Genomic DNA, 25,911 nt, shown 5'->3' with positions numbered 1-25,911 from the left:
TGTAAATAAATTTCCAAAATATGAGACGTAAAACTCATGTTTAAACTTATATTTGTAAAATGAATTATTTTCATCGCTATGTCTCTTGGAGATATGGAGATATTTGCTGCATATTTTGTCTTACTTTGAATGTGCACGTAAGCCTTTTGTTCTGAGTGCAACATTGCCTGATGACAATCTTCAAGTTCGACTGCAGAGTACAATGATTAGGGTCTGATGACAAAGATCAAAGCTGCTTTGATACCAGAGATGATTGTGTACCTGCATTAATTTAACCAAGAAGCATTTACTCCACTCTGTTCATCAGCAAATTCAAGCCGAGCACAGTTACTGCTGAACTCTCACAAAAACATACTAAAAGAAGGCTGCAGACAAGGCACTGTCAGAGCAGTCTTTTTGGATATAAAGGTTTTTTGGTGTGTGTGTGTGTGTGTGTGTGTGGGGGGGGGGGGGGGGGGGGGGGGGGTGTTGCTTTTGCTTGTTTTGCACTGACATTGTAATTTTCTTTTCCAATACAGTCATGAAGCAGAGACAAATTGGGGACGAGTTTTGCCAATACAGCTGAAAACACATTCAAATTAAAGCTGGCGGTTGGCAGTTTAGCTTCAAATTGCTGTGCCACCTCACATCTATAGTAATAAGAGGAAGAAAACGGATTATAAATTTACGCCCAGCTGAGGGAAATAAACCAGCGACTTGATGATTATGATGATAATTCAATGTTTTACTGGGACTGTGTGTCTTGTAAGAATAACTGCATCATATTTACCACAATGCCTTTACCAACATGTCTCATAAAGCACAGGTTAAATGAGTCAGTGGTTTAGTAACACATTCAATATGGCTACCATAACAAACTGCTGATCGATGACAGACTAGTCTCAATTTACTCAATCAATTAGCTGTTGACAGATGAGCTGAATTAATCTGTCAGTGCAGTGTGAACGCAGAAATCAATTTCTCTAATCAGGAGGGCTGAATTATTAATGGGTGAAAGAAATGCTTTTCCTTCCCTCTCTGACTTGTGGGCAGCAAGACTGTGGTGGTGAGATAAAGAGAGACAGAGAGAACTGAAGCAACAGTGATGAAACAACCATCTGGTCCTAGAGGGACTGTAGATAAATACAGTATGTTCCGCAACATGGCAAACAGGGTTTGCGCACCTGTCCAAAACGCATCTAAATCTGGGATTCTTTTTCTCAGTGAGGAATAAATGGATAAAAAAATGTGATCTGACTCAGATTGTCAAATTCTACAATGAGTATGGTTTCTATTCTGACTGCCTCTGAAGTGCAGAGTTGTAAGTGGGTGGCAGCCTTTAGTAGAAACTTACATTTGGAAGTTTTTAATAATCTTTATTATTAAACAACAAGTACAAGTATTGCACAACACTACCTTGCATCTTTTGAAATTTAATAATACTATTTGACATTTTCATTCCGTTTTGTTACACATGTTACAGTTTCGTCTCTGCCTAAAGTGCTATGAACCTTTTTCAACATGATGCTAGTAAATATGTCTATTTATAGAGATTTATAGAGGTGTTATATCAGTTTCCTCACAGCACTGAAACTGAGAGGGTTTAATGACATATCTACGTACAGAAGAGATAATCTCTTCGCCTGCTATGATCAGGTCCACACAGCGGACATCATGCATCTCATCATGAAGTCTCTAACATCCTTCAAAAGTTTCAACTCATGGAACCCAAGTGGCAAGAAATAACAAGCTCCACTGCTTTGCACTTTTGTGCGATCCTTGCCGCAGTGTGAAAATAATGATCCCATGGGTTTTGGGCTATCAAACCCTGTAGCGTGACAGCATCATTCCATAGGCCAGACACTCATAAAAAAAGAATTAGAGTGCAGTTCCTCCTTTTTTCTACTAGTCCCAAAGGCTGCCACTGACCAGGGGCAACCCAGTCTCTCTGCACACCACAGGAAGACACTTAGAGGACTGCAACACTCCCTGTTGCCTGTGATACAAGTAAAAAAATAACACAATATACCCGCGTATGACTTTCATTTTCTTCTGCTACCGACCCTTGTGTGTTTTTAATACAGTGAACTAACTATCCAACTACAAATTAAAATAAAAGCAATTTTTCACTTCCAAATAAAAAATGTTTTTCAGTATTAACCAAATGTTTGAAGATTAAGTACCATTAAATATCTGTGTGCGCTGTAAGCCCCATTTTGCTGTTTTATTACAACTGTCAAGGGTTTGCATTTTTCTTTCTGTATATTGTTTCTTACTTGCTAGGGAAAAAAAGTCACATATCTATCATCTGCATGGTTTTTGTTTTGTAGGCTGTTAGTTTTCTGTTTTACTGACTTTGCTTGTCATTGTTTTGTTTTACTTCCAGCTTTGGTCCGTTTCCCATCGGCTCCTCACTAGTTATTTATAAAAATTACTGTTGGGATTATTTTGTAAAGCAACACATTCCTGTGGATTATCTGAAGCTTTTGTGATTCGGTTTTCTTACATAGTCAAAAGTATTTGGCCATGTTCACTTTACATGTACAGGAGCTGTTTGGGCATGAAGCTCACAGTTTTTATGTTGATATTAATGTTGGTGCCAGAGGAGGTTTGGAAGTTTCCAGTTAATAAATCAGTAGACTGTTGGCCGCAAACTGACTTGTTGCAATTGTGGCACATATGAATCCAGTGAGAGAGAATGATCCATTCTTTCACAAATGTTTGTAAAGGCATACTGCACAGTTAGAGGTCAAATACTTTGGGCAACAGTGGACCAGATTTGTGCCCCAATATCTTCTCCTATAGCTTGTGTTTCATACTGCAGTGCAGTGTTGTTACAAATTTCATGGGCTAATCTACCTTATGTAGAACACATATGATAGTGATAATAGAAAACAAAGGAAAAACAAAGTGCATCATGTGAAAAACTGTTAATCATGGCACAACTGTTTTAACTTGTCAAATACAGATGACATTATTTCCAGGAGAATAAAGAAAAATGAAAAAAGAAAAAAGAAGAAAATATTAGGAATAAGTATGCAGAGAGGGGATTTTTTAGGCTTTCTGTTTAAAGAACTCCCAGACCTCGTGAGTCATTACCTGACTTTTGAAGATTAACTAACTGCTAAAACGGGAGTAATGAATGGAGAGAAAAAAAATATGTCAGCTGCTGTCAGGCACAGTGTGTCCAGAAGCACCTCTAACTGTATCTGTCAAAGTCTGTGAATGTCAAGTCAATCATAAAGTTTGAACTTTACAAGAAAAAAGTTGTTTGTTTGTACTTTAAACGAAATAAACAGAAGTACATCCAAGTTCAGAGCCTGAAGAAGAAATCTAGCTAACACAACACAGTCAGATTTACAGCCATAAATCATAACATGCACTAGAAACGGTAACCCTAGGCAGCAATAATCTCTGCATTTAAACTAAGTGCAGTTACGGTTACACTGAATACACAGTGGGAGTAAGTGAAAGCATGTCGAACATCAAACATGGAGGAAAGGACCACGGATTAGAGAATAAATCATACATCAGAGGCGATGGTTTTTCTCAGGCCCTGCTGAGTTCAGACAGTATAAAGTTGAGTGTATAGTACACAGTCTAACAGATGTATGCTGAGATTGGCTGCACTCAGACTCCTCCAGGCAATTCTGAATTAAAACAGACCTCTCGTCATTTGTATAGCACTCCCACTACAACAATAAATCAGTGGGGTAGACAACTGTCTGACCTTTCTCCCCAACTCACCTGTCTAGGTCTTAAAAACATTGTTCACAACTTCACAAACTGCAGATAATTGTCTCCCCTGGGGACATTTATTCTTCATTATTTCAAGAATTCTGAACGATTGCTTTGCTGTGTCTTAATAGAAGATCATGAAATGCAGTTAAGGAGGGGAACAACAAGTAACCAGCCATTAGCAAAAAGAGAAAACAATGATTTCTCTGAGAATTTCTTGGGCATCAGTAGACCTGACTTTAATCATCTTCAGCAGGGTAGCTTTTACTTAGTAAGTTTGTCTTTAAAACAGCTGGAGACAAAACACTAGTGGCACAAATTGGTCACTGAGAGTGCAAACTGAATGAGTCACATCTTGTGTTCAGGGTTTATTTAGCATGAAATGCCATTCCTACTTTTGTGAGAGGGTGTTGGGCTTAACACTGAAGAAACAGAACAGAAACAGCCTTTTGTGAGCATCTGGGACAAAAGTGAGACAATAAGGAGAATAATCTGAAAGTAAACAGGCACCTCCTTTTTCTTGCAGATCAGTGGGATGTTTTGTCAACATATAATAAATATTCACACTGTAATCCCTATTTTGGGAGGTCAGTTTCCTTTTATATTCACATTCATGTTCTGATTTTTGTTAAGATGCTCGGGAGCGCTCCACCTGCTGCAGCTGATATAACTTGGCTCATGTCTCTATCCCCTCAGAGGGCCTGCTGCTTTCCTCTGTGTACTGTGCCATTATTCCCCAGAAGTAGGTAATTTATGCAGCCGTTTATCTGGGAGGAAAAGCAGGACAGCGATACAAGGCAAAGGAACTACAGCAGGACAGAGCTGCTCATTGATTTCACAGATGGATTGGTAATGCAGACTGCTTACATGTAATCTAATTTAGGCACCCACAAGCACATACCTTATAGCCTGGTCCTAGCTGATGAATTGCAAATATCTGAGCGGGATTGAGAGCTTCGCTGAACACGAAGACAGCTCCTAGCTGTCCGCAGAACACTCTGTTAGCATCCGCTGTCTCTGAGGACCCAAGGAAGCACTTATCATAACTCTGCAAGAGGGACATAGAAAAAGAGGCAACACCATCAGGGACTAGAAGAAAAAGAAAAAAATATATATATCACACAGCTCTATTACGCAGAGGTCTAAAAGTAAAATGTAAAATATTTGATTTTTCAAATGGGTCCTTCAAATGTGTTTTATTTTCTATTCCAGCCAAGAAATTCAATTTCGTTTTTCAAAATAACATTCTCTCATGTTGTTTCAGTGTTTACGTTGACAATTCCCTGATGGAAAGAATTTCCTAACGGCCCTGATTTACAAAGACATGAAACCTCTATATAATCTCTGTGGTAGTGAAAAAATGTGCTCTAGTTACATCCAGCACCAAATCGAAGGGCTATTTACAGCGGCAACAGCAAATTGCATAACAAGTGAAGATCTATAAAAGAGGTTCAATGGAAGAATAAAAACATCAGATTAGTTGATAGAGATCTGGTTCTATTTAACCCTGTAAAAATGCTGTTTTACGTCCAACATGTGTAAGATTTAAAGCAAACAGTCAACCAAAACATTACCACATATATTTATGCTAACTAAGAAATACAGCTTTAGTGGACTGTATTACTTAGAAAGATACAATAATCTATATCTGAGTTGTAGTTAAGAACAGAATAAGGCAATTAAAAAGGATATCTAAAGATGACAGCATTTAACCTTTAAGATTGTAGCCTCAATAGCAAAAAAACAGAAGAAGAAATCAAAATTATACATATAATGCATGTTAGATGTCTTCCAACTAAGTAAAGAAAATTCACTGTCTACAAAACACAGAGCTTTTCAGCAAATATACAGTCCTTAACAAATTTATTTACCACCTGTCAAAATAACAAGAAAACCCAAATATTAAAAAAAAAAAAAATCTGCCAAAATCTTGTTTATAGCTAAAACCTATATTGTTACTTAGACAAAAAAAGTCACATTTCAGTTCATGTGAATTCATGTTTTTATGCCCTCTGGTCTTCTCAGAAATCAATCAAGCACAACACAGTCAGATTTACAGCCATAAATCATAACATGCACTAGAAACGGTAACCCTAGGCAGCAATAATCTCTGCATTTAAACTAAGTGCAGTTACGGTTACACTGAATACACAGTGGGAGTAAGTGAAAGCATGTCGAACATCAAACATGGAGGAAAGGACCACGGATTAGAGAATAAATCATACATCAGAGGACAACATTCAACCACTAAAACTTTTCTGTTAGTGGGTGTACCCCGCCTTTCTGCCTATGAAAGCTGGGATAGATTCCAGTGACCCTGTTAAGGATAAATGGAAGAGAATGGATGGAAGGACGGGATGCGGGAAAACAACTGTAATTTAGCGTCTTAATAAAAAGTTTTTAAAAGTTTGATTATTTTATCTGCTTTTCTGTAAAACAATCAATTTGAAAATTTGTGGCCAACAACAACAATTACAATTCAGCAAAATAAATATAATATAACAAAATAAAAATATAATTTTTAGTGAAAACTGATGCATAGTGATGGATTAACCATCACAGAAACATTTTGGAAATTACAGAAAATTTAGGACAGCTCTGGCTTAAACCACATTGCCAGGTTGTCTAATAAATTTGTTGCTCACTGTATGTGACCAGAGACCTGCTTATGTCTATGGAATACTGCAAATGTTCATGTTTTTCTTCATGTATCGCAACATTTCTTTACAAAAATCACAAATTAAGGCATCTTCATTTAATGTGGTTGAATATTTCATGAACTACACTTGGTTCAAAGCACACCTTTCTAAATGTGTTTCCTCTCTGCAAGTCCAAATGCAACACTAATCATTTCTAAATAACTGTGCGAAATCATCTGAACATACAAATATTCTGTTAGACTGTAAATCACCTTGTTATCACACATTTTAAAAAAGACATCCTCAGTCTAATGGAAGTTATTATTTACACATAAAACAGCTACTGGGTCTCAAAATTGTATTCTGATATCTACTGCAGCACAACCGGGACAAACATGTTCAAATAAAGAGTGAAACCCTAGACAGACTTCAGAGGAAAACAGTGAGTTAAAACTCATTTTCTCATTTCATCAATGAGAATTATTGAGGATGTATACATGTTTTACTCCCACAGAGCGCGAGCCATGCGAAACATTGATGTGGCAGCCTTAGTCAGCCTTGTGCCAGGAAGCATTAAAATCACGACAAAACGGCAACAGTGAGAAAAAGTAACAAATAAGGAGGACTTACATCATTTGTGTTGACGTGCCATGCCATGTCTCCATAAGAAACAAGCTGTCCGTTAACATAGCATCTGATTTCACTGTTCCTCCAGCGGCTGTAGATGTGGACTATACTGATCATGTACCACTAAAGGTGAGAAAGAAATCAGATTGAGATTTTAAGAATACAGCATTATGTATTTAGGTCATTAATGTTTTAACTAAATGTATCATTTAGTTTATAAAACAACATCACAAATAATTTTAAATGAATCACAAAGTTCAAAAGAACAATGGAAATGAAGCTTGACAGCTCATTTTTATCACACACAAAAGGAAGGTAAATACTGGAGAACTGCAGGCAAAGGGGTGAGAGGGTGCAACAATAAAAAAACAATTTAAAAATTAGCAAGAGGGAGAAAGTTGTTTCTTATTAACTATATGCTAAAAGAGGTAAACATTAATGGTCTGTTATTATATTATTTCACCGCCCATTTCACAAGGTGAAGCTGTTCAATTGCTTGTCAACACAAATCAGCCAGTCACCTGAAGTTCAACCCGAGCATCGGAATGGAGACAAAAGTTAATTTAAATCACTTTAAACATGACGTGGTTGCTGGTGTCTGCTGATGTACTGGGATTTCACGACCATTACTAGGATGGTAATGGTTGGGGGTTTCTTTCCACTCTTTGGGTTCCTTAGTACCAACTGAGCATTCACTAAATGTTACACAATACATGATTATTGTTGCTGACCATGTCCATCTCTTTATGACCACAGTATACTCATCTTCTGATTGCTCATTCCAGCAGGATTACATGTTGTGTCACAAACCATCTAAAACTGGTGTCTTGAGCATGATGATGAGTTCACTGTACAAAAAATGACCTCTACAACCATCGCATTTCAATCCTTTGGGATGTGGTTGAACACAAGATTGCGGATGTACAACTGGATGAACAACTCTGCAGCAACTGTGTGAAGTTATCACGTCAACGTGTACCAGATTCCTGGGGGAATCATTCAAGCATCTTGTTGAACTGATGCCACAAAGACTTAATGCAGTTCTGAAGGAAAAAGTAGTCCCAGCCCTGCTAGCATTAGGTACTAGCAAGGCGAACCTAAAGAAGTGAACAGTGAGTGTATTTATATATTTGACCATATCAACTGTTCATCTGCTAAAAAAAACAAAAACAAACAAACAGTAACTAAAACTTAATTCTTCTAAATTAATTCTCAATTCTTTATATAATAAGAAATAGGAAACTGTAAGCAATAGTAGCAGGAATTGGAAGCAGCAGTTGGAAATGTGGAAAGTGGGACAAAGGCACACCAGGCAGAAGCAAAACAATGTGGATTAAATGATATCAAGTAGAAAAATATATTTTTTCCACCTTTTATTAAGATATATTTTCGGTCTTTTTACTTTTTGTGCCTTTACTTGAGAGTAGGAACATGGCATGTAGCAAAGAGACAGTGACACTGCAGTCCAGGCAATATATGTGGCCTCTTAATTATGAGTTTTTAAAAATGTTAATTCGATGTTGCTTTTTATTAAAAATACTGCAGAACTCCTTTGAATTGGTGTCTGCACTGCTCTTGGACTTGCTCCCCCTGTCAAGCTGCTTGTGCCGATAACAATAAGACGCCCAATGCAGAACTGCATACCACTATAAAGCACTCAGGCTGCTCATAATATGAACATAGGGTAAGACTGAGACAATCAGTCACAGCAGCAGGAAACAGATTGTCCATCTCCTACAGTACGTGACTATGCCCACTTTTTATTAGTTTGACCCAGGAAGGGCAATGTGAGCAGTCTAATAGAATTACTGCTACTTCACACAAAGGTAAGGACACTTGAAGTAGGACTCCTGGTTATGGGGAAGAATGCAAGCTACCTGTACTTATCCACAGATGTCTGAACTCAAAATCAATTAAAAACTCAATTTACAACAAGTTGTCTTCTACGTTATTCCACAAAAACATACCTGCAGTGTGACACTTGGAATGAGACGAATAGTTGTTCCCAGGTCTTATGTGAAGCCTCTAATTGTTTGACACATGCTTAGAGACAGCTTTCATTCTCTGCAGGGATAGGTACGCTACACTGACACTTCATGCTAAATTAAGTTTCATATTCTCATCTACATTTACATCCAATTAGACCTGTTAAGACTGCTCAGGGGCTTTAAATACATTCACGTTTACATGGAAACATACACAGCATGACTTATGTGTAGTGATTTGGTGTAACAATAAGTTCAAGACATTAATATAGTATAGAGACAAAGGCAACAAGCACAATTGTCAATTTAAGAAAACGGAACAGGGAATTGCAATTGGGATCAAGAAACAGTTCAAGAGAATTTATTTTTTACCGCCAAGCTTATTAAATCCCCTAATCCACACTGGCATGTTTGTTTGTTTTTTCCTGACAGTACACTGAAAAATAATCATATCAAAAGGAAAGAGTTTCTGCACCCCTGAGCCCATGCAGCCCTTTATTTGTTATACTTTTAGATAATAAAAAAACTGCATTGATGCAGTAAATCTCTTTGCACCTACTGTTTCCGCCACACAGAAGATACACTAGGAATCGATAGAGGGTGGCATGCTGGTGCAGTGGTTAGCACTGTCACCTCACAGCAAGAAGCTTCCTGGTTTGAACGCCAGCTGTGGTCGTTCTCCAGGAGTTTCCTACAGCTACACTGGTTTCCTCCCACAGTTCAAAGACATGCTTGTCAGCTTAATTGGTGATTCTAAATTGGCCATAGATGTGAGGTGGATAAAGCGCTTGAAGTGTGTAGAATAAAGTGTCGGACTTTGAATGACAATGAAGAACACAAAAAGTACTATATGAATACAAGTACACTGCATTACACTATAATCAAATCTATAAGAGGAAATACACTAAAAACAAGGAATATCATCAACAGACATCGTGTGTATGGACTGTTAGGGTTAGACTTACTTATTTTTACAGCTACTACACATTTTTCCAGTTTTCATCATGAAATATATAAATGTTTTCATCACCACAGACCTTACTAGGAATAGATAGAGTCCATGGGTACAGATAATGTAACTGAAAGAATTCTAAATAATGATATATGGTCTAGAACAGCGGTGTCCAAACCCAGGCCTAGAGTGCCGGTGTCCTGCAGGTTTTAGATGTGTCCTTGATCCATCACAGTTGATTTAAATGGCTAAATTACCTCCTCAACATGTCTTGAAGTTCTCCAGAGGCCTGGTAATAAACTAATCATTTGATTCAGGTGTGTTGACCCAGGGTAATATCTAAAACCTGCAGGACACCGGCCCTCGAGTCCTGGAGTCGGCCAAGCCTGGTCTAGAAGGAGGAACAAACCAAAAGTGCTCTTACCTTCCTGGGCTGAAAATCATACTTCACACAATGCTGAAACCCTTTTCCTTTGGACTTGAGAGATGTGATGATCAAGCAGTTACCAACAAAATGTGCAGAGTAGCCGATGCCCTTGCTGGTGCGAAAGCTGCAGAAAGAGATATTCACACAGTAAATCATGAGCTGGCAAACTTGACAGGGTAACCCAAATGTACTTAGCCACAAACAGAAAAAAAATATATTTTTAAAGCAACAAAAGCAGAACTTTTTGACTAGCAAATTATGCAGTCCAATTTCTTTATTTTTTCATCCTTTCAACTTCATTCGTATGTTTCCTCCTTAAGGCACCAAACAAAGAAAAAGAAATTAAGAAAACGGTGGCTTTGCACTGCATAATAAGTTTGTGGTCACGCTATTTTAAATACCTTGCACTGTGCGGCCAGAAAGCAATTTACAAAAGTAACTGACAAATAACTCATAAGAGAATTGTGATATTATACCTCAAGAATCACAAGAGCAAAGTAGCTGTAGTTATTTGTTCAGCTATATAGTGAATGGATTTAAACAAACAGAAAAGCGAGACTATGCTTTGACAACGCTCTCAATGGCAAATCGCTCCACTCTGATGTTCCTGCCTTCCTGGTAAAAGATATATTACAGAAGCACTGAGGAAATTCAACTTGTAAACAATAAGAACCGACCCTATACAGCCCACACTATGTACACGCACAAACAACCTTGCAATAGAACAATAGTTCTCCACTCGTAGCCTGCTTGGAATGAACATCTTTTTCATTGCTGACACGCAATACACTTTCACAATCCTCAGGTCTATATTAGTCTTCCATCTACAAAGACCCACTCCACCACACCACCATCTAAGACAAACAGACCTCTTTGTCAAGGCAGATAAAAAGGATACAGGCCTGTGCAACGCAGGGCTGGATGCAGAGCTAGAGAAATATATGACCCACACACGGATACCGCTGAGGCAGCCAAGACACAGTGGACACACTCCTTTCTAAAGATACAATTCTTTTTGTTGTCTACATGCCCTACCAATGAGCTGTGAGGCATTCAGAGCAAAGCATAAACAGGATTAGTTTGGCATATCTCACCTTTTTGTGGGACTGTACCAGTGCTGAATACAAACATGATTGGACGAATGCAAACATCACAGCTTAGCCATTTTTTTTTCTTTTTGATGTTGTACATCTGACAAACACAGAACAAGTCTCTCCAAGGTGAACAGACTCTTTCATTCACACTGAACTACCTATTGGGCAATTAGTCTTCTCTCTGACTTTTCATCTTTATTATTAGCTCGCTCTCCTACTACAATTCTTTTATATGTCGCTTTTGTATTTTTCTCCTAGAGTTCCTCTAATAAACAGAGCAGCCAAACATCACTGCACGTCTAGGTTATTGACTTTAGCACTAATTACTCACAAGCTCCTTCCTGGAAGGGCTGCTACGTGAGCCTTATGTGGCAGATATTCAAAACTAAATTAATACCTCCATAGCGTCTCCCAGAGCGGCAATTCACCACTGGAGTCGGCAGTTGTGTAGCCGCTGTAGTTCATGGCTCTGTGGGTTTTAATCTCAATAATCGCACCTAATTCCCTATTCTTATTATAATTCGTGAATATTATCTGGCAAAAATGAAGCCCTTTTCACAAACCACATTACATAAGAGCTGGCAGTGTGTAAAAAACTGTCTGTAAAACTAGTTTAACCTTGAAAAACAAGTTGCAGTCATAATCTACTTAGACGAGAAAATCACTGTAGGTCACAGCATATCAGACACCATACTGCTTTGTCAATAAAACTGCTTGTAGCTTTATAGGCCTCTGCAGAGAGGGTATGATTTCTAATACAAAGCTAAAACAATTAGAATGATGGAAAACTGGAAAGCGCAATTCACTTCTCTTTGGCGTCATAACGTGGCCTTACAGCACCTATGAGAGGGATGGGCGTGTACTGAGGACATTGGAAAAAGGAGTAAAAGCATAAGTTAGTGTGTACTCACCAGTAGAGATATGGTTTGTCCTTGTCCACGTTGATGTTATTTAAGGGATCCATTCTGAACCAGGTATTAAATGTAAACCCATTTTGATAAGGCCACTTAGCAATAGGAGGTAAAGCAATTGCCTAAAACAAAAAACAAACAGAAAAGATAGCAAAGGACAAATTCATGCACCATCAGAGATAGCTCCTTAAAATTATGTTCCCCTACTGCTATCGCTGAGTTACATGACAGGGTAAGCTAAATTATACAGACTAGTATGCACCTAAGCTTTATTCTTGTTTGCTTTGAAGAAAATAGGGGCAGTATATAAATTGAAGATAAATACTGGACTGGCTGCATAAAGTTTAACCAACTTTTGCAGCTTCCCTGCAATGCACAGGTCCTGCTCTACTATACAAATGTTATTTTAGTCCATTGTTAGATGGCATAGTGACATCATAATATATAATATACAGTATATCTGAATATTCAGATTTTTTGGCTATACATTTGATGTTACTGTTGTGAAGTTAAAATGACACAATGACTCATAAGGTGTTACCGGTTCATAAATGCTACATATGGGTCATTTTAGTCCATTGGTAGGTGGTTGCTGGACACTATGATAGCATTATAATATCTGATTTGTATAAGACGCTTCAGGGGCCTTAGATGTACCTCTTTGTGCCAGTTTTGGCTGCTGAACGAGTTCTTGTGTAGGAGGAGTTCACACACAGAGAGACTGGTGTATTATAGCAGGATAATATGCTACTATACTATACCATATGAATTAAAATTAAACATAAATATATAAGTCAGTAATGTAAATTAAAATGTTCATAATTTCACCTACAAAAAAATACAAAAAGAATATCCCTGAATCCATACTTTCATTCCATTTTTGAGACTAACATAAAGGAAAGTCTTTATTTTAATTATCCAAATATGTACCTCCACTTACATATTGATGTTTAATAATTGCTCTGGAACTGTCGTCCATAGCGTTAGGTGTTGACATAATTCTCATGCAGACTACATTATCAGCGCATGTGTTCAGCCTCTTTGACATAAATCTGCTTGAGTTCCACTTTGAGTGAATTTGCAATTAATCTCAAAGACTTTCGGGAGTTTAGTTTAAAATAACTTTTAAACCATCAGTTTAAAAAAAACAAACATTTAATGACATCACTGTGACACCTCATTTACTTGCTTTAATCAGCATCCTGCAATATGTTGATTAAAAATCCAGCAAACCAGAAAAAAACATCAACAAGGCTTTTGATCTTGCAAAGCCTTAATGAGGAAAAGGCACAGTATGGTATATTCCACATTATAGAAAGTGTATTGCCCACTATGCAGACCAAAAAGTACCTGAGATGCGGTTTGTGTATGTGGATACACCTCCCCTTATTCCCCCTTTCTTAACAGAACCCTTTGTTACCTGTGTAATCTTTGATTTTAAGGTTCATTTGCATCTTTTTATTGCATTTTCACACTGTGCATGCAAAAAAGTTCATGCTTGCAATGCATGTATGAAAACTGCTTCATGGCAGAATGTACAATCTGAAAGCTTACTGCTGCGCTGCGACCAGGAAAGTTGAAGAAGGCATCCGGACCGTGTCTCTGAGGCATCTGATTGAGCACCGACAACATTTTGACTGCATGCTTCGGCTGCACAGGTGGCAAAGATAAAAAGGGTATAGATAAGACAGCAAGGCTTTCTCTGTGGCTGGCTGGACAGCAGACATTCAATAGCTTTTCAGTTACTTCATCCAATCATTCGACAGTAAGTCAATTACAGAACAAGCCACAGACCGATCAGTGTTGATGGGTTTCTTGAGGCGACTCCAGTGACAGTGTCAAACAATCACACACATGTACAGCTCGTCCTGGTATTACTCACCCAGAGGCCTCCTTCTCCTCGCAACATGCTGAAGAGCATTTTTAGTTCCCTCACTGTGATGCTGTAGCTGGCCAGTACTCCCAACATATCCACTAGCAAATCTTTAAAGACAAAGATAACATAAACACATCACATGCAGCTGCACTTTGCTGATATTATAATTCATCCACGCTGGAGGTTTTCCTGGAGTTTCTCATGGGGAAAAGTATTCATATGACTGAACATCTGAGATAATGGAGACAGTTTTACTTTAGATTACAGTTCATTGTCCGTGAAATTCTTATATTTAACACAGAAAAGCCGAAATTGCATGGAGAATGACTTGGAACACTGCAGCGAAAATGCATTTTAATTTCATCATCTGAAGCATAATTTAGAAGTAAGATGGGGTACGGGTGTAATTTGCACAGCCCAGCATGTCAGTGACAATGACTTCAGTACACAAAACCGCAGTGACAAAAAACTCATCTCTAACATTAATCTTCAAAGACTGAGGGGTTCTGAGCTCAGTTGTTTCTACATCCTTGTGTGTCTATTTCTACCTGAAGGTGTTATCAAAAAGATATAATATAATCCTGGTACCACATTTTAATTACGTCTGTATTTTATTCGAAGCTCTGCAACAAAAAAACCCCAAAACTTTAGTTTCTAACCAATACATGTAAAATATTGCAGGATAAGTAAACAGTAAAATACAGTAGTTTATATTTAATATTAAGTGCTTTTGTGAAACGAGAATACATGTGCGTGAATGCAATGGAGTGAACAGTAGTGAAGGCAGATGAGTTTAAATACCAGGGATCAAACATCCAAAGCAATGGACAGTACACAAGAGAGGTGGAAAAAGAGAGTGCAGGTACAGTGAAGTGGGCAAAGATGAGTTTCAGGGGTTAGTTGTGACAGAAGTATAGCAGCGAGAATGAAAAAGGAGGTTTATAAGACTATAGCGAGATCTGTTATGAGGTATGGTTTGGAGGCGGTGGCATTGACAAAAAGATTGGGAAAGAAGGTGGAAGCAGCTAAGACTTTCAATGTGAATGACCAGGAGAGACATTTCCTCTTTTATACTATGTAAGATAAAGTATATTAGGAGGAGACAAAGTTAGAGAAGTAAGGCTAATGTGGTTTGGACATGTGAAGAAAAGGGACAAAGGATGTTGAATATGGAGCTCCCAGAGAGTAGGCAAAGAGGAAGATCACAGGCAAGATGATTCATGGATGTAGTGAAAGAGGACATGCAAACGGGGATAGGGTGAGATGGAGGCAGATGATCAACTGTGGCGACCCAGTTCAAGGCTATTGTGACTTTTCCCAAAAACTGATGTGTCAAAAGAATTGTGTGGATTTGCTAAATTACTGAACAAAATCTAATCCCCATACACACTTAATTTCCTTCATATTTTCAATGAGAATCATCAAGTACACTGTTGTCTTCACTACTTGGTTTTGAAGAAATTTGTTGATGTTTTTATATTTTTTAATCATGTTACTATAGAACTGTTTTGGATAAAATTTAGGGCTAAGTCGCCTTTTTTTTTTTTTTACGAAAACCTTCAGCAAAAAGTACAGAGAAATTGTCTTTTTGACTGAAGCTAAATCCTAACAGGCATTCTTATGTACTTTCTAGATATAAACATCATATTCATTACCATCAATTCATCTGAAAAAAACAACAACAAAGAAAACCCCAAACAAAACACACATACTACGTCTACTACAGGCAAAAAATGAAGACAGAATCATATCGTTATCGTACCTGCAATCATGTCATCCACTGAGCTCATTTTCAGCAACACCTGCTGGATAAGGCCCACTTCAGTGCTCGTTTGCAGATTTCGAACACTTTTTCGAAGGACCGCGGTAAACATGCTCCAGATTTCAGCCTGGCAGGTGATGTCACAGTGCTCCAGCAGCTCCACCAGGCAGCTGATGCTTTCCGCATCTTGGATAATGAAGTTGGTCTCCAGATCAAACTCACCACCCACCAACTGCAAAATAAGGTGAGACAGAAGGAAAATGTGTGAAGAGATTGAATTTTTATGCCTTTCACAGTAGTTTATTCTATGTTAATGTAATGGTCCAGCAAGTAGCAACCTTTATTAAATTTATACACTGGACACTACTGTTTGACCCAGCTTTCAACCCTCCCCCCCCCACACACACCTTTTTTTTTTTTCCCCTAGGGGGGACATTAACTAATAGGATCCTTTCATAAATGTTACACTTCACTACACTGATGGTTAGGGCTAGAACTGGAAAGAGAAAGTGAAAATCTTTTTCCTTCTACAAGATTTCGATCAGAATTTAAGCACCCATGAAAATAGAGCTGGCATACAACAAAATAAAAGGAGAAGGCAGATGGAGCCACTATAACTATACTGCTCCATTTAAAACACAATTGATAATCACTATTAAGAAAGTAGAAAAGTGCAATCGATAATGCAGTTCTTCGAGACCAAAAAGCATGAAATTAGCCCTTTAAAAAAGGGCATGGTATTTATGGAGTGTGTTGTCAACAACCTGCTGGTGGGCATCAAAGCAAGCAGGTGGAAAATGGACCTAGATACCCAATGCACATTACTGTGACTGACAGGTAATAGCTAGGTGAGAGCAAAAGCTGCCTAAAGTAGCAGAGAAAGACTAGTCCATGGAGGTATAAATAAGGCCTCACCTCAATCATCATCATCAGATCTTGGCACAATTACATTACAATGATGTGCGCTTCAGGGCTGCTAGGACTTCAAGTTCTGAATGACAGTCTTTGCTCCGAGTGCAGATAAAATAAAATATAGAAAAACCCTGCACAATAATGTACATATTCTCTCTGGGTAAAATACACATTGATGTGCATACAAAAAGTAAACTGTTCACAAACACAATTTCATCAGACACAGTCTGGCTCCTCCATACCCGCTTCACACCCTGGAGGACGGGGCTGTGGCCCCCCCACACTCCCTAGCAGATCATTACATGGAGAAACCTTTGGAATGCAAGCATGCTGATCCACACAGGTATGCACACATGGGTATTCACAGACGCGGACTAAAGCTTTCCTGGCTGCTGCCTCAAAGCACACTGTGCGCTGTCTATCTTGCGTGCTGCACAATATCGTTTATTACTTAGTAAATACTGATATCTATGACTAGCTAGTTTATTGTGATGGTGCTTTGTTTTCTCTATTATTATGTTGCTCTTTGTTGTTTGCTGTCTCCTCTGTTTGTTTGTTTGTTTGTTTGTTTGTTTTTTCTCCATACAGGTGACCCAGGAGTTTTTTTTGTTTTTTTTTTGTCTCTCTTCCCCCCCCTTCTCACCGTCTCTTCTCCCCTTTGGTTTTCTTTCTTTCTCTCCCCCTCTCTCTCTCATTCATTCCCCCTGTCCTATTTATTAGGATGACAAAGGATGAACTGAAGCTCTGCCATCACGTAATGTCGCATACTGCTGTTTCTGATGTCATTTAAGAGAAAAAAAAAAAAAAAAAAAAGACACAGTCTGGCTGAGGTTTGAGGCTAAAAGTTATCGTTATTGGCCCACTTTGAGTTATTTGTATTGCAACAAGAGTTCACACAATAGCTTTACACACAACACAACAAGAGCATCCACAGTTATTAAAAAAATAATTGCAGGAAATGGAAAAATTCATAATGGGAACATTCATATGTAATGCTATTTGGTATTATGTACATAAAAGGGACTCAATATATAAGTCCTCCTATCAAGCATCATCAAACAATGACCTGAGAGCAATGTTAACTTTCCTACAGAGCAGATGGTTCAGGCAGTCTTTTATGTCAATAGACTTCCTAAGGAAACGTTTGCTATAAATGACCAAAAGCTTACCCATGACATCTTATTGGTCTACTGGTTGTGCTTTGTTGCCATCTCCCCACATTTAACAGCTGTTGCACATGTGGAGATCATAGAACTATAAATGGTAGAATAATTCTTAACATTAAAAAAATGAAATAAAAAGCACTTGTCAACATATTTAGAAAACCATTCTCAAACCAGACCTCTTCATCGGTCGATCAGTCTTCTTGACAAAAAACAGAGACATCGATCAGTGAGATGCTAACAATTGCAGGTATTCACAGCTTGAAAACACAGGTGGTGGTGGTGGTGGTGGTGGTGGTGGGGGGGGGGGGGGGGGGGGGGGGGGGCGCACAGACGATTCTATAAACTCTATAAACCCAAACAAGCTGTAACACGTCTGTGTAAGTCTAGATCCAGGTTAACTGGTTTTGGACATTAACAGACTGATGGAAAGCTTAGGTCACCATTTCATAGAAGTGATTTTTCTAAATGATGCTCAGTTGGTACACCATTACACCAGCAAAATCATTATAGATCCATGCTTTCATGTTGTTAATGCCCAATTCTGACCATACCATCCAAGAAAGCAAAGACCTATCAGACCAAGCCACGTATTTCCAGTCTTCTATTGCTCAGTTTTGGTGACCTTGTGCAAACTGTAGCCTCAGTTTCCTGTTGTTAGCTGACAGCAGTGGCACATGGTGCAGCCTTCTGCTTCAAGGCTTTAGTGCATTCAGAGATGCTCTTCTGCATAACTTGTTTGTAACCAGGGGTTATTTGAGAGATTGCTCCTAACAGCTCGAAGCAGTTTGAAAGATGGTTCAGGGGAAAGTTCTTCTCTATTCTGATGGACAATGTGAACTTTGACACATTATTTTGACTATGTTTTCATGCCTAAATGCATTGATTTGCTACCATGTGATTGGCTGGTTAGATACGTTTTGTTCAGGTTAATTAAATAGGTGTACCTAATGAAGTGGTGAGTGTAATAATACAAAGAAAAAAAATTGGCATTATGCTTAATCATATATGATGTCAACAGATATTGTATTGAGAAAATTTAACAGTTCAGTCTATGCAGCACCTGCCATGTTCCCTTCTTTTATGAACTGTGACTGTGTCTTTACAGCATGAGGTTTACCCAAGATCACAATGCATTTATGTGATTTTTAATGTGTGGTTGTTTGAGGCATAAAGAATAACAATATATCAAAAGATTGATGATGAAAGCAACTTCCTGCAATTCAAATGCTGTCAAAGGTTGTCAGTAAATTATTATCAGACAAAAGACTCCTTTTTTAGTCGCTATGATGTTCGTCATCCACGAGCATATGCAATAAGAGGGAAAAAAGCCATAAAATCTAGACTAAACCTCATAATTCTTAAGTGCAATTGCCATTAATCACACTATTCACAGGCATGTCACAATCCCGAGAAGTGAAGTAATTGCAGGTTTGGTTCCTCAGAATAATTTTCACCCATTATCTTACAAGAGGCACATAAAGACATTGAATCACTGATTACACACTTAACAGGTGGACAGCACAGCGTATCTCAGCCATATAAAAATTCAATTCAACATCAATGCACAGTTTGAACACTGCTTAGCTTCAGATGCAAACCCCATAATCAGTGTAAATGACCAAGCTTAGAAGGAAATGCTGCAGAAAACATAAAATTGCAACAAACTGTTGCTAAAAAGCAAAACCAAACTAGTATTACTATTCCACATAAAACAAGCAGTTACATCAAGTGAGTAAGGAAAATGTCCTGCTTGCAAACACGGCAAGATGCACACAACACAGCTGAAGTGAAAAACAGGGAAAACAAAGGGAGTACAGACAGCAAAGATTTGTGGTAAATTACAGCAAGTCATCCTCTACAGTTGTGTTTGATATGTCCCTATTCAGCTTCTGAAAAGGTCAGGTGATTCTTTGTTGGAGACTTGACATGGGTGGACAGCAAAATTACTGGTTTGTACTGAGATGATGCTTTTGGTGTTTGCTCCTAAGACCAATTGTAGTTTCCACTGTCATTCAAAGGCTTGCTATCATGGAAAAACCGACTATAACTGGCCCCTAAAAAATGTATTTCCTTAGGCTTAGATGGTGTAAAAGAACTTCTGGGTCTGGCTGTGATGATGGAAAACCTGCCAAAAGAGCTCTACACTACATTAATTAGACCTTCTTGGAAGAGTAGCTAGATAGATCCCGCTCCTATATTAAATGGTTATCTTAGCCTCCCTGGAGTTTTCTTAATGATAGCAAAATTGACAGCAGGAGCAGAAAATATTCTCCTCGGAACACCAGCCTGAACACCATGGGGGTAATAAACAGGAAACAAACTGCAGTTGCTCGTCACCTGGTTAGCAGAGAAGATGGTCCCAGCATAACCAGTAGTAGTGAGGCAACCATAAACAAAGATAAAAGCCGAAACATCTTTCAAGAAAGATGACCTCAAAGGAAGGATTCACCTTTCAGCATGACAATGACCTTTCGGCACATAGCAAAGACAGTGCTGCAGATGCTACGTGATATGTGTCTTAATGCCCAGTGATCAAGACACCAGCTATGGTCTGGAGGTGAATTTGCTTGAAAATCTTTGGAAAGGCCTGAAGGTTGTTTTCTCCAATAAATCCATCCGGTCTGTCAGGGGTTGTCACAAAAGACTAACACAAACGAGACAAAAAGTGTGATAGACGGAAGAGCATGTTGTGCTCATAAGTCAAGAAAAAGTGTCTTAAGTAATTAAGGCACTTCAAGGCATGTCCACTACACCGATGAATGAAAGAAAATGTCATGTCTAAAGTTTCCTATAGAGTGAAATGAAAGCATAACACTTCTAATAGCTCCTTCCAATGATCACTGTTAAGTCTCTAATGCTGTCCAATACCATCTAAAATGATAGCTAATGCAATCTATAATACTGTGTGCACTGCTTAAAGACCTGAAGAGGCAAAAATAATGAGATAATTGATGTAGGTAGGATTATTAAGACAGATACCAATATAATACTTGGTGATTTAAAAATCCTTTTTCTCCCCCAGACAAACAGGATACACAGATTTTCCTAACATGTGTAGGTCTTTATGAGTCCTTACTAAGATGTGGCATTGCAGTTTAAAAATAATCATGTTTTACTGTTGCAACCAGTTGTGTTCTAGTTTTTCACTCTGTTTGAGTCTGTTCTGCGTCAAATCTGTTACATGCAATCTGTTTCTGATAATACAGCGACCCTAACTTTATTAATTTGTCACAAATTACATACCCGTTGCAATCAACATAGAGAGAATTTCACATTTAACTATTTCACTAGCTGGGTCCCCGTCCTCATTTTAGGTTTGACAGCATTTTAATAGGTAAAAGTGAATGCTTTGACATGAATTGAGCTGTGGTTTGGGAAAGGCCTCGATAGGGGCCTGGCAGATCCCCACGCATTAAATAGAAATGAAAAGTTAAAGAATTGAGAACAAGGAGGGAGGGAGGGTGGGACACGTAAACGAGAATGAACAGCTTGCAGAAGTGGGGGAACCCATGTAGATGACAACAGGAAGGAGAGTGTTTGGAGGCGTGGTCCTGCTCCTGAAATTCCGATACATAATCTCCAATACATTTGTGCTCAGCAACCTTCCTGTTCAACCTTTCTGACTTCTCCACTTTACAGTCGATTGTGGAATATGTAAGAGGAAAGAAATTTAATTAACTGACTTGTTGCAACAATGGAAACCTGTTAAAGTACCATAGTCAAATTCAGTGAGCTCTGTAGAAAGGACCCATTCTTGTAGTCATCAAAGCAGTCTGCATGGCAAAGGGACTGAAAACACCTGAATACTTTTGCCCATATAGTGTTGCTTTAAAGGACCCATCTAAAACACTATTATATAAGGAAACAGAGAGAGGATGTGACTGTACTCTAATTTATTTTGCAACTGTCTTTCTGCCCCTGATGATTCCCAATGATAGAGCACTGGTAGCTTTGTTTTGTTTTGTTTACCATATTTAAACCCAAGGGTGTCTGAGTGTGCTGGTGAGACTGAGCTCGTCTGCCAAATCCTTTCCCACTGACACTCAACGATCGCTAATCTGCACTGTCAAACTCCAGCTTTGTAAAAGACAACCATCAAAAATTCAGACACAATTACATCATCAAACTGAAAGAAACTGGTTAAGTTAACTACAGTGGGGCAAAAAAGTATTTAGTCAGCCACCGATTGTGCAAGTTCCCCCACCTAAAATGAAGACAAAGGTCAGTAATTTGCACCAGAGGTACACTTCAACTGTGAGAGACAGAATGTGAAAAAAAAAAATCCATGAATCCACATGGTAGGATTTGTAAAGAATTTATTCGTAAATCAGGGTGGAAAATAAGTATTTGGTCAATAACAAAAATACAACTCAATACTTTGTAACATAACCTTTGTTGGCAATAACAGAGGTCAAACGTTTACTATAGGTCTTTACCAGGTTTGCACACACAGTAGCTGGTATTTTGGCCCATTCCTCCATGCAGATCTTCTCGAGAGCAGTGATGTTTTGGGGCTGTCGCCGAGCAACACGGACTTTCAACTCCCGCCACAGATTTTCTATGGGGTTGAGGTCTGGAGACTGGCTAGGCCACTCCAGGACTTTCAAATGCTTCTTACGGAGCCACTCCTTTGTTGCCCGGGCGGTGTGTTTTGGATCATTGTCATGTTGGAAGACCCAGCCTCGTTTCATCTTGAAAGTTCTCACTGATGGAAGGAGGTTTTGGCTCAAAATCTCACGATACATGGCCCCATTCATTCTGTCCTTAACACGGATCAGTCGTCCTGTCCCCTTGGCAGAAAAACAGCCCCATAGCATGATGTTTCCACCCCCATGCTTCACAGTAGGTATGGTGGTTCTTGGGATGCCACTCAGTATTCTTCTTCCTCCAAACACGACGAGTTGAGTTTATACCAAAAAGTTCTACTTTGGTTTCATCTGACCACATGACATTCTCCCAATCCTCTGCTGTATCATCCATGTGCTCTCTGGCAAACTTCAGACGGGCCTGGACATGCACTGGCTTCAGCAGCGGAACACGTCTGGCACTGCGGGATTTGATTCCCTGCCGTTGTAGTGTGTTACTGATGGTGACCTTTGTTACTTTGGTCCCAGCTCTCTGCAGGTCATTCACCAGGTCCCCCCGTGTGGTTCTGGGATCTTTGCTCACCGTTCTCATGATCATTTTGACCCCACGGGATGAGATCTTGCGTGGAGCCCCAGATCGAGGGAGATTATCAGTGGTCTTGTATGTCTTCCATTTTCTGATGATTGCTCCCACAGTTGATTTTTTCACACCAAGCTGCTTGCCTATTGTAGATTCACTCTTCCCAGTCTGGTGCAGGTCTACAATACTTTTCCTGGTGTCCTTCGAAAGCTCTTTGGTCTTGGCCATGGCGGAGTTTGGAGTCTGACTGTTTGAGGCTGTGGACAGGTGTCTTTTATACAGATGATGAGGAGTTCAAACAGGTGCCATTCATACAGGTAACGAGTGGGGGACAGAAAAGCTTCTTACAGAAGACGTTACAGGTCTGTGAGAGCCAGAGATTTTCCTTGTTTGAGGTGACCAAATACTTATTTTCCACCCTAATTTACGAATAAATTCTTTACAAATCCTACCATGTGGATTCATGGATTTTTTTTTCACATTCTGTCTCTCACAGTTGAAGTGTACCTCTGGTGCAAATTACTGACCTCTGTCATCATTTTAGGTGGGGGAACTTGCACAATCGGTGGCTGATTAAATACTTTTTTGCCCCACTGTATATGTCAAAAAAGCAAGCCAGTGGCTTTAGTGGTTTAAAGAGTCTATGAATTTATTGAATCATTAAAGCCCTGTTAAAAAACAGTGTTATAAATAAGAAGATTCAAGGTTGCTAAAGGTGGTTAATATCAGTCTGGCTATGGGAAATTACATCTAAACCTCCATCAGTATGAATATGGGGGGGAAAAAAGACAAATGGTGTTCTGCACTCTTTAAGCCTTATTTCAAGTCTTATCTTGAGATGTGATCAGATATCGTTGTAAAGCTGAACTGTCAATCAGGGTTGTACACCTAATCACAGTTGCCACTGACATAGTGATTTCACACTTAGCTACATTTATGAAAAAAATACTAAAAGGTATGCTGTCTTTATAGGAAAGAGGTTAAATAAAATTATTTAAAGCAATAGGTTTTAAAAAAAAAAAAAAAAAAAAAAAAACTATTACAGGCACCAACTTTTTTCAGACATTTTATTTATCCAAAAGGGAAAAATAATAATGTTTCTGATTTCTGTATGTGTCCTTTGGAGGATCCAAATAATGTCACTTTTAATCACATGTTCCTCTCTGCCGCTTCGTCTCACTAAAGGGAAGATTCTAAGAAAGGATGGGCTCCATCTGAAGACTTTTAGGTGTTTGAGTGTTAAGGTCTGTCTTGCAGTTCTGAGTCAGAATATCAAGTTTCATCTTTAGTATTTATTATAGTCTCTGTGCAACTACCAACCTGTATTCACTTTGTTTTCACTCAAATACAAACTTAAATGGAACTGAATCATTTGACATTTCTTTGAAAGTGCCATGGTTCAACATCAAAGAGGCATAAATGTTCTGCATAGTGCGAGAGCACTGGATTGCAGAGAAACACACAGACACATGTACGTCCACCTGTACAGAAAGTCTTAGTCATATGGAAGCCTGGTATAATTGAGAGAAGAAAACTCCGCAGCCAACAATTCACAAGTACCCATTGTGCTTAAAAATCAGGGTTTTGCAGACAGTCATTTACCTATTCTCAGGGGAAGGGCCAATGGAAGGGGAAAACCTGCTTCCTGTAGCTATGGCTAAACATATAATTTCAATTAAGAATATCTGCCTGGGACTATTAAGATGCCCAGAAGCTCAGTGCAGCGCCAGGTCGATGGGTTGAAAAAAAATAAAAACGAGAGGAAGCTTATGAAAACACTACAATGTGAGTCGGGAGAGCAACACCACCTTAATTAGGCTCTAACTCGTATGGATGCAGCTCAGGCTGTCAGATGTCAGGATGGTGAGTGACAGCTAGCTATTTTCACTATACAGCACCTCAAAATCAAGAGAAAGACTTTCCATTCACAAACCAGAGGTGAAGTAAGGAGTAGTAATAATGTCTCTCAGTCACTCAAGCACACTGGCGCATCACTAAGCTGCTCACCACCATATATGCAATCAGTAATTCCATCTGGCTGACCTGCATAGACTGATATTCCTATTAAATTACAAATAACCCAGCAGAGATTGTTGTGCCACCCATTCACTTTCTTAACCACTTATGGATTCCAGGGTCATAATGGGACTGGAGCCTATCCCACCTGTGAATGGGCAAAAGGTGGGGAGCATCATGGACAGATTGTCAGTCTATCATAGGGAACACAGAGTAACAGACAATCATTCATGCTATCATGCACACCTTTTTAGGATCACCAGTAAATCAACATGCATGCCTTTGGACTGTGGGACAAAGCCAGAGTTCACACAAGCATGACGACACAAGGCAAACTCCATAAAGTTAAGAAGTTTGTAAGTTTTTTACTGTAATGGGATGATGGGATATGCAGTCCACCAAGTAGGTATTTATTTTACTTGGTAGCATGGCTAAAAATTTGAAAGCAATTAAGGTGTCCGTTACTTACCCCAGTGGACACTCTCTTTTAGTGCGACAGGGTTATATGAACTTCAATTAAATACCTTTAAATAACTTTTTTCCATCAAACAACTTGTGTGTCATTGCCATGAGACACAGTATTAAGAGTTACATCTGAGCCCTCGACAATCCCCCCACTTTCAACTACTTCTGATTAGGCCAGGGCTAGAGGCTTACTGTC

The 25,911-nt window shown here is 38.9% G+C and overlaps 1 protein-coding gene across 2 annotated transcripts in view; it reads right to left on the bottom strand.

Annotated features, from left to right (window-relative positions):
• nbeab (neurobeachin b) overlaps positions 1–25,911 on the bottom strand; it is a 210,689-nt gene that overhangs the window by 147,989 nt on the left and 36,789 nt on the right. For both annotated transcript variants that reach the window (XM_076873355.1, XM_076873354.1), the window contains exons 2-8: positions 15,991–16,222; positions 14,235–14,335; positions 13,907–14,002; positions 12,353–12,474; positions 10,345–10,471; positions 6,987–7,106; positions 4,619–4,765 (exon numbers count right to left, since the gene is read on the bottom strand). In XM_076873355.1, the coding sequence (XP_076729470.1) occupies positions 4,619–4,765; positions 6,987–7,106; positions 10,345–10,471; positions 12,353–12,474; positions 13,907–14,002; positions 14,235–14,335; positions 15,991–16,222 (945 nt within the window). The remainder of the gene's footprint in view (positions 1–4,618; positions 4,766–6,986; positions 7,107–10,344; positions 10,472–12,352; positions 12,475–13,906; positions 14,003–14,234; positions 14,336–15,990; positions 16,223–25,911) is intronic.

This window comes from Maylandia zebra, linkage group LG14, assembly GCF_041146795.1.
Source record: "Maylandia zebra isolate NMK-2024a linkage group LG14, Mzebra_GT3a, whole genome shotgun sequence".
Lineage (NCBI taxonomy): Eukaryota > Metazoa > Chordata > Actinopteri > Cichliformes > Cichlidae > Maylandia > Maylandia zebra.
Note: the sequence above shows the minus strand (reverse complement) of the source record. Positions and strands in the feature narration are given on the sequence as shown.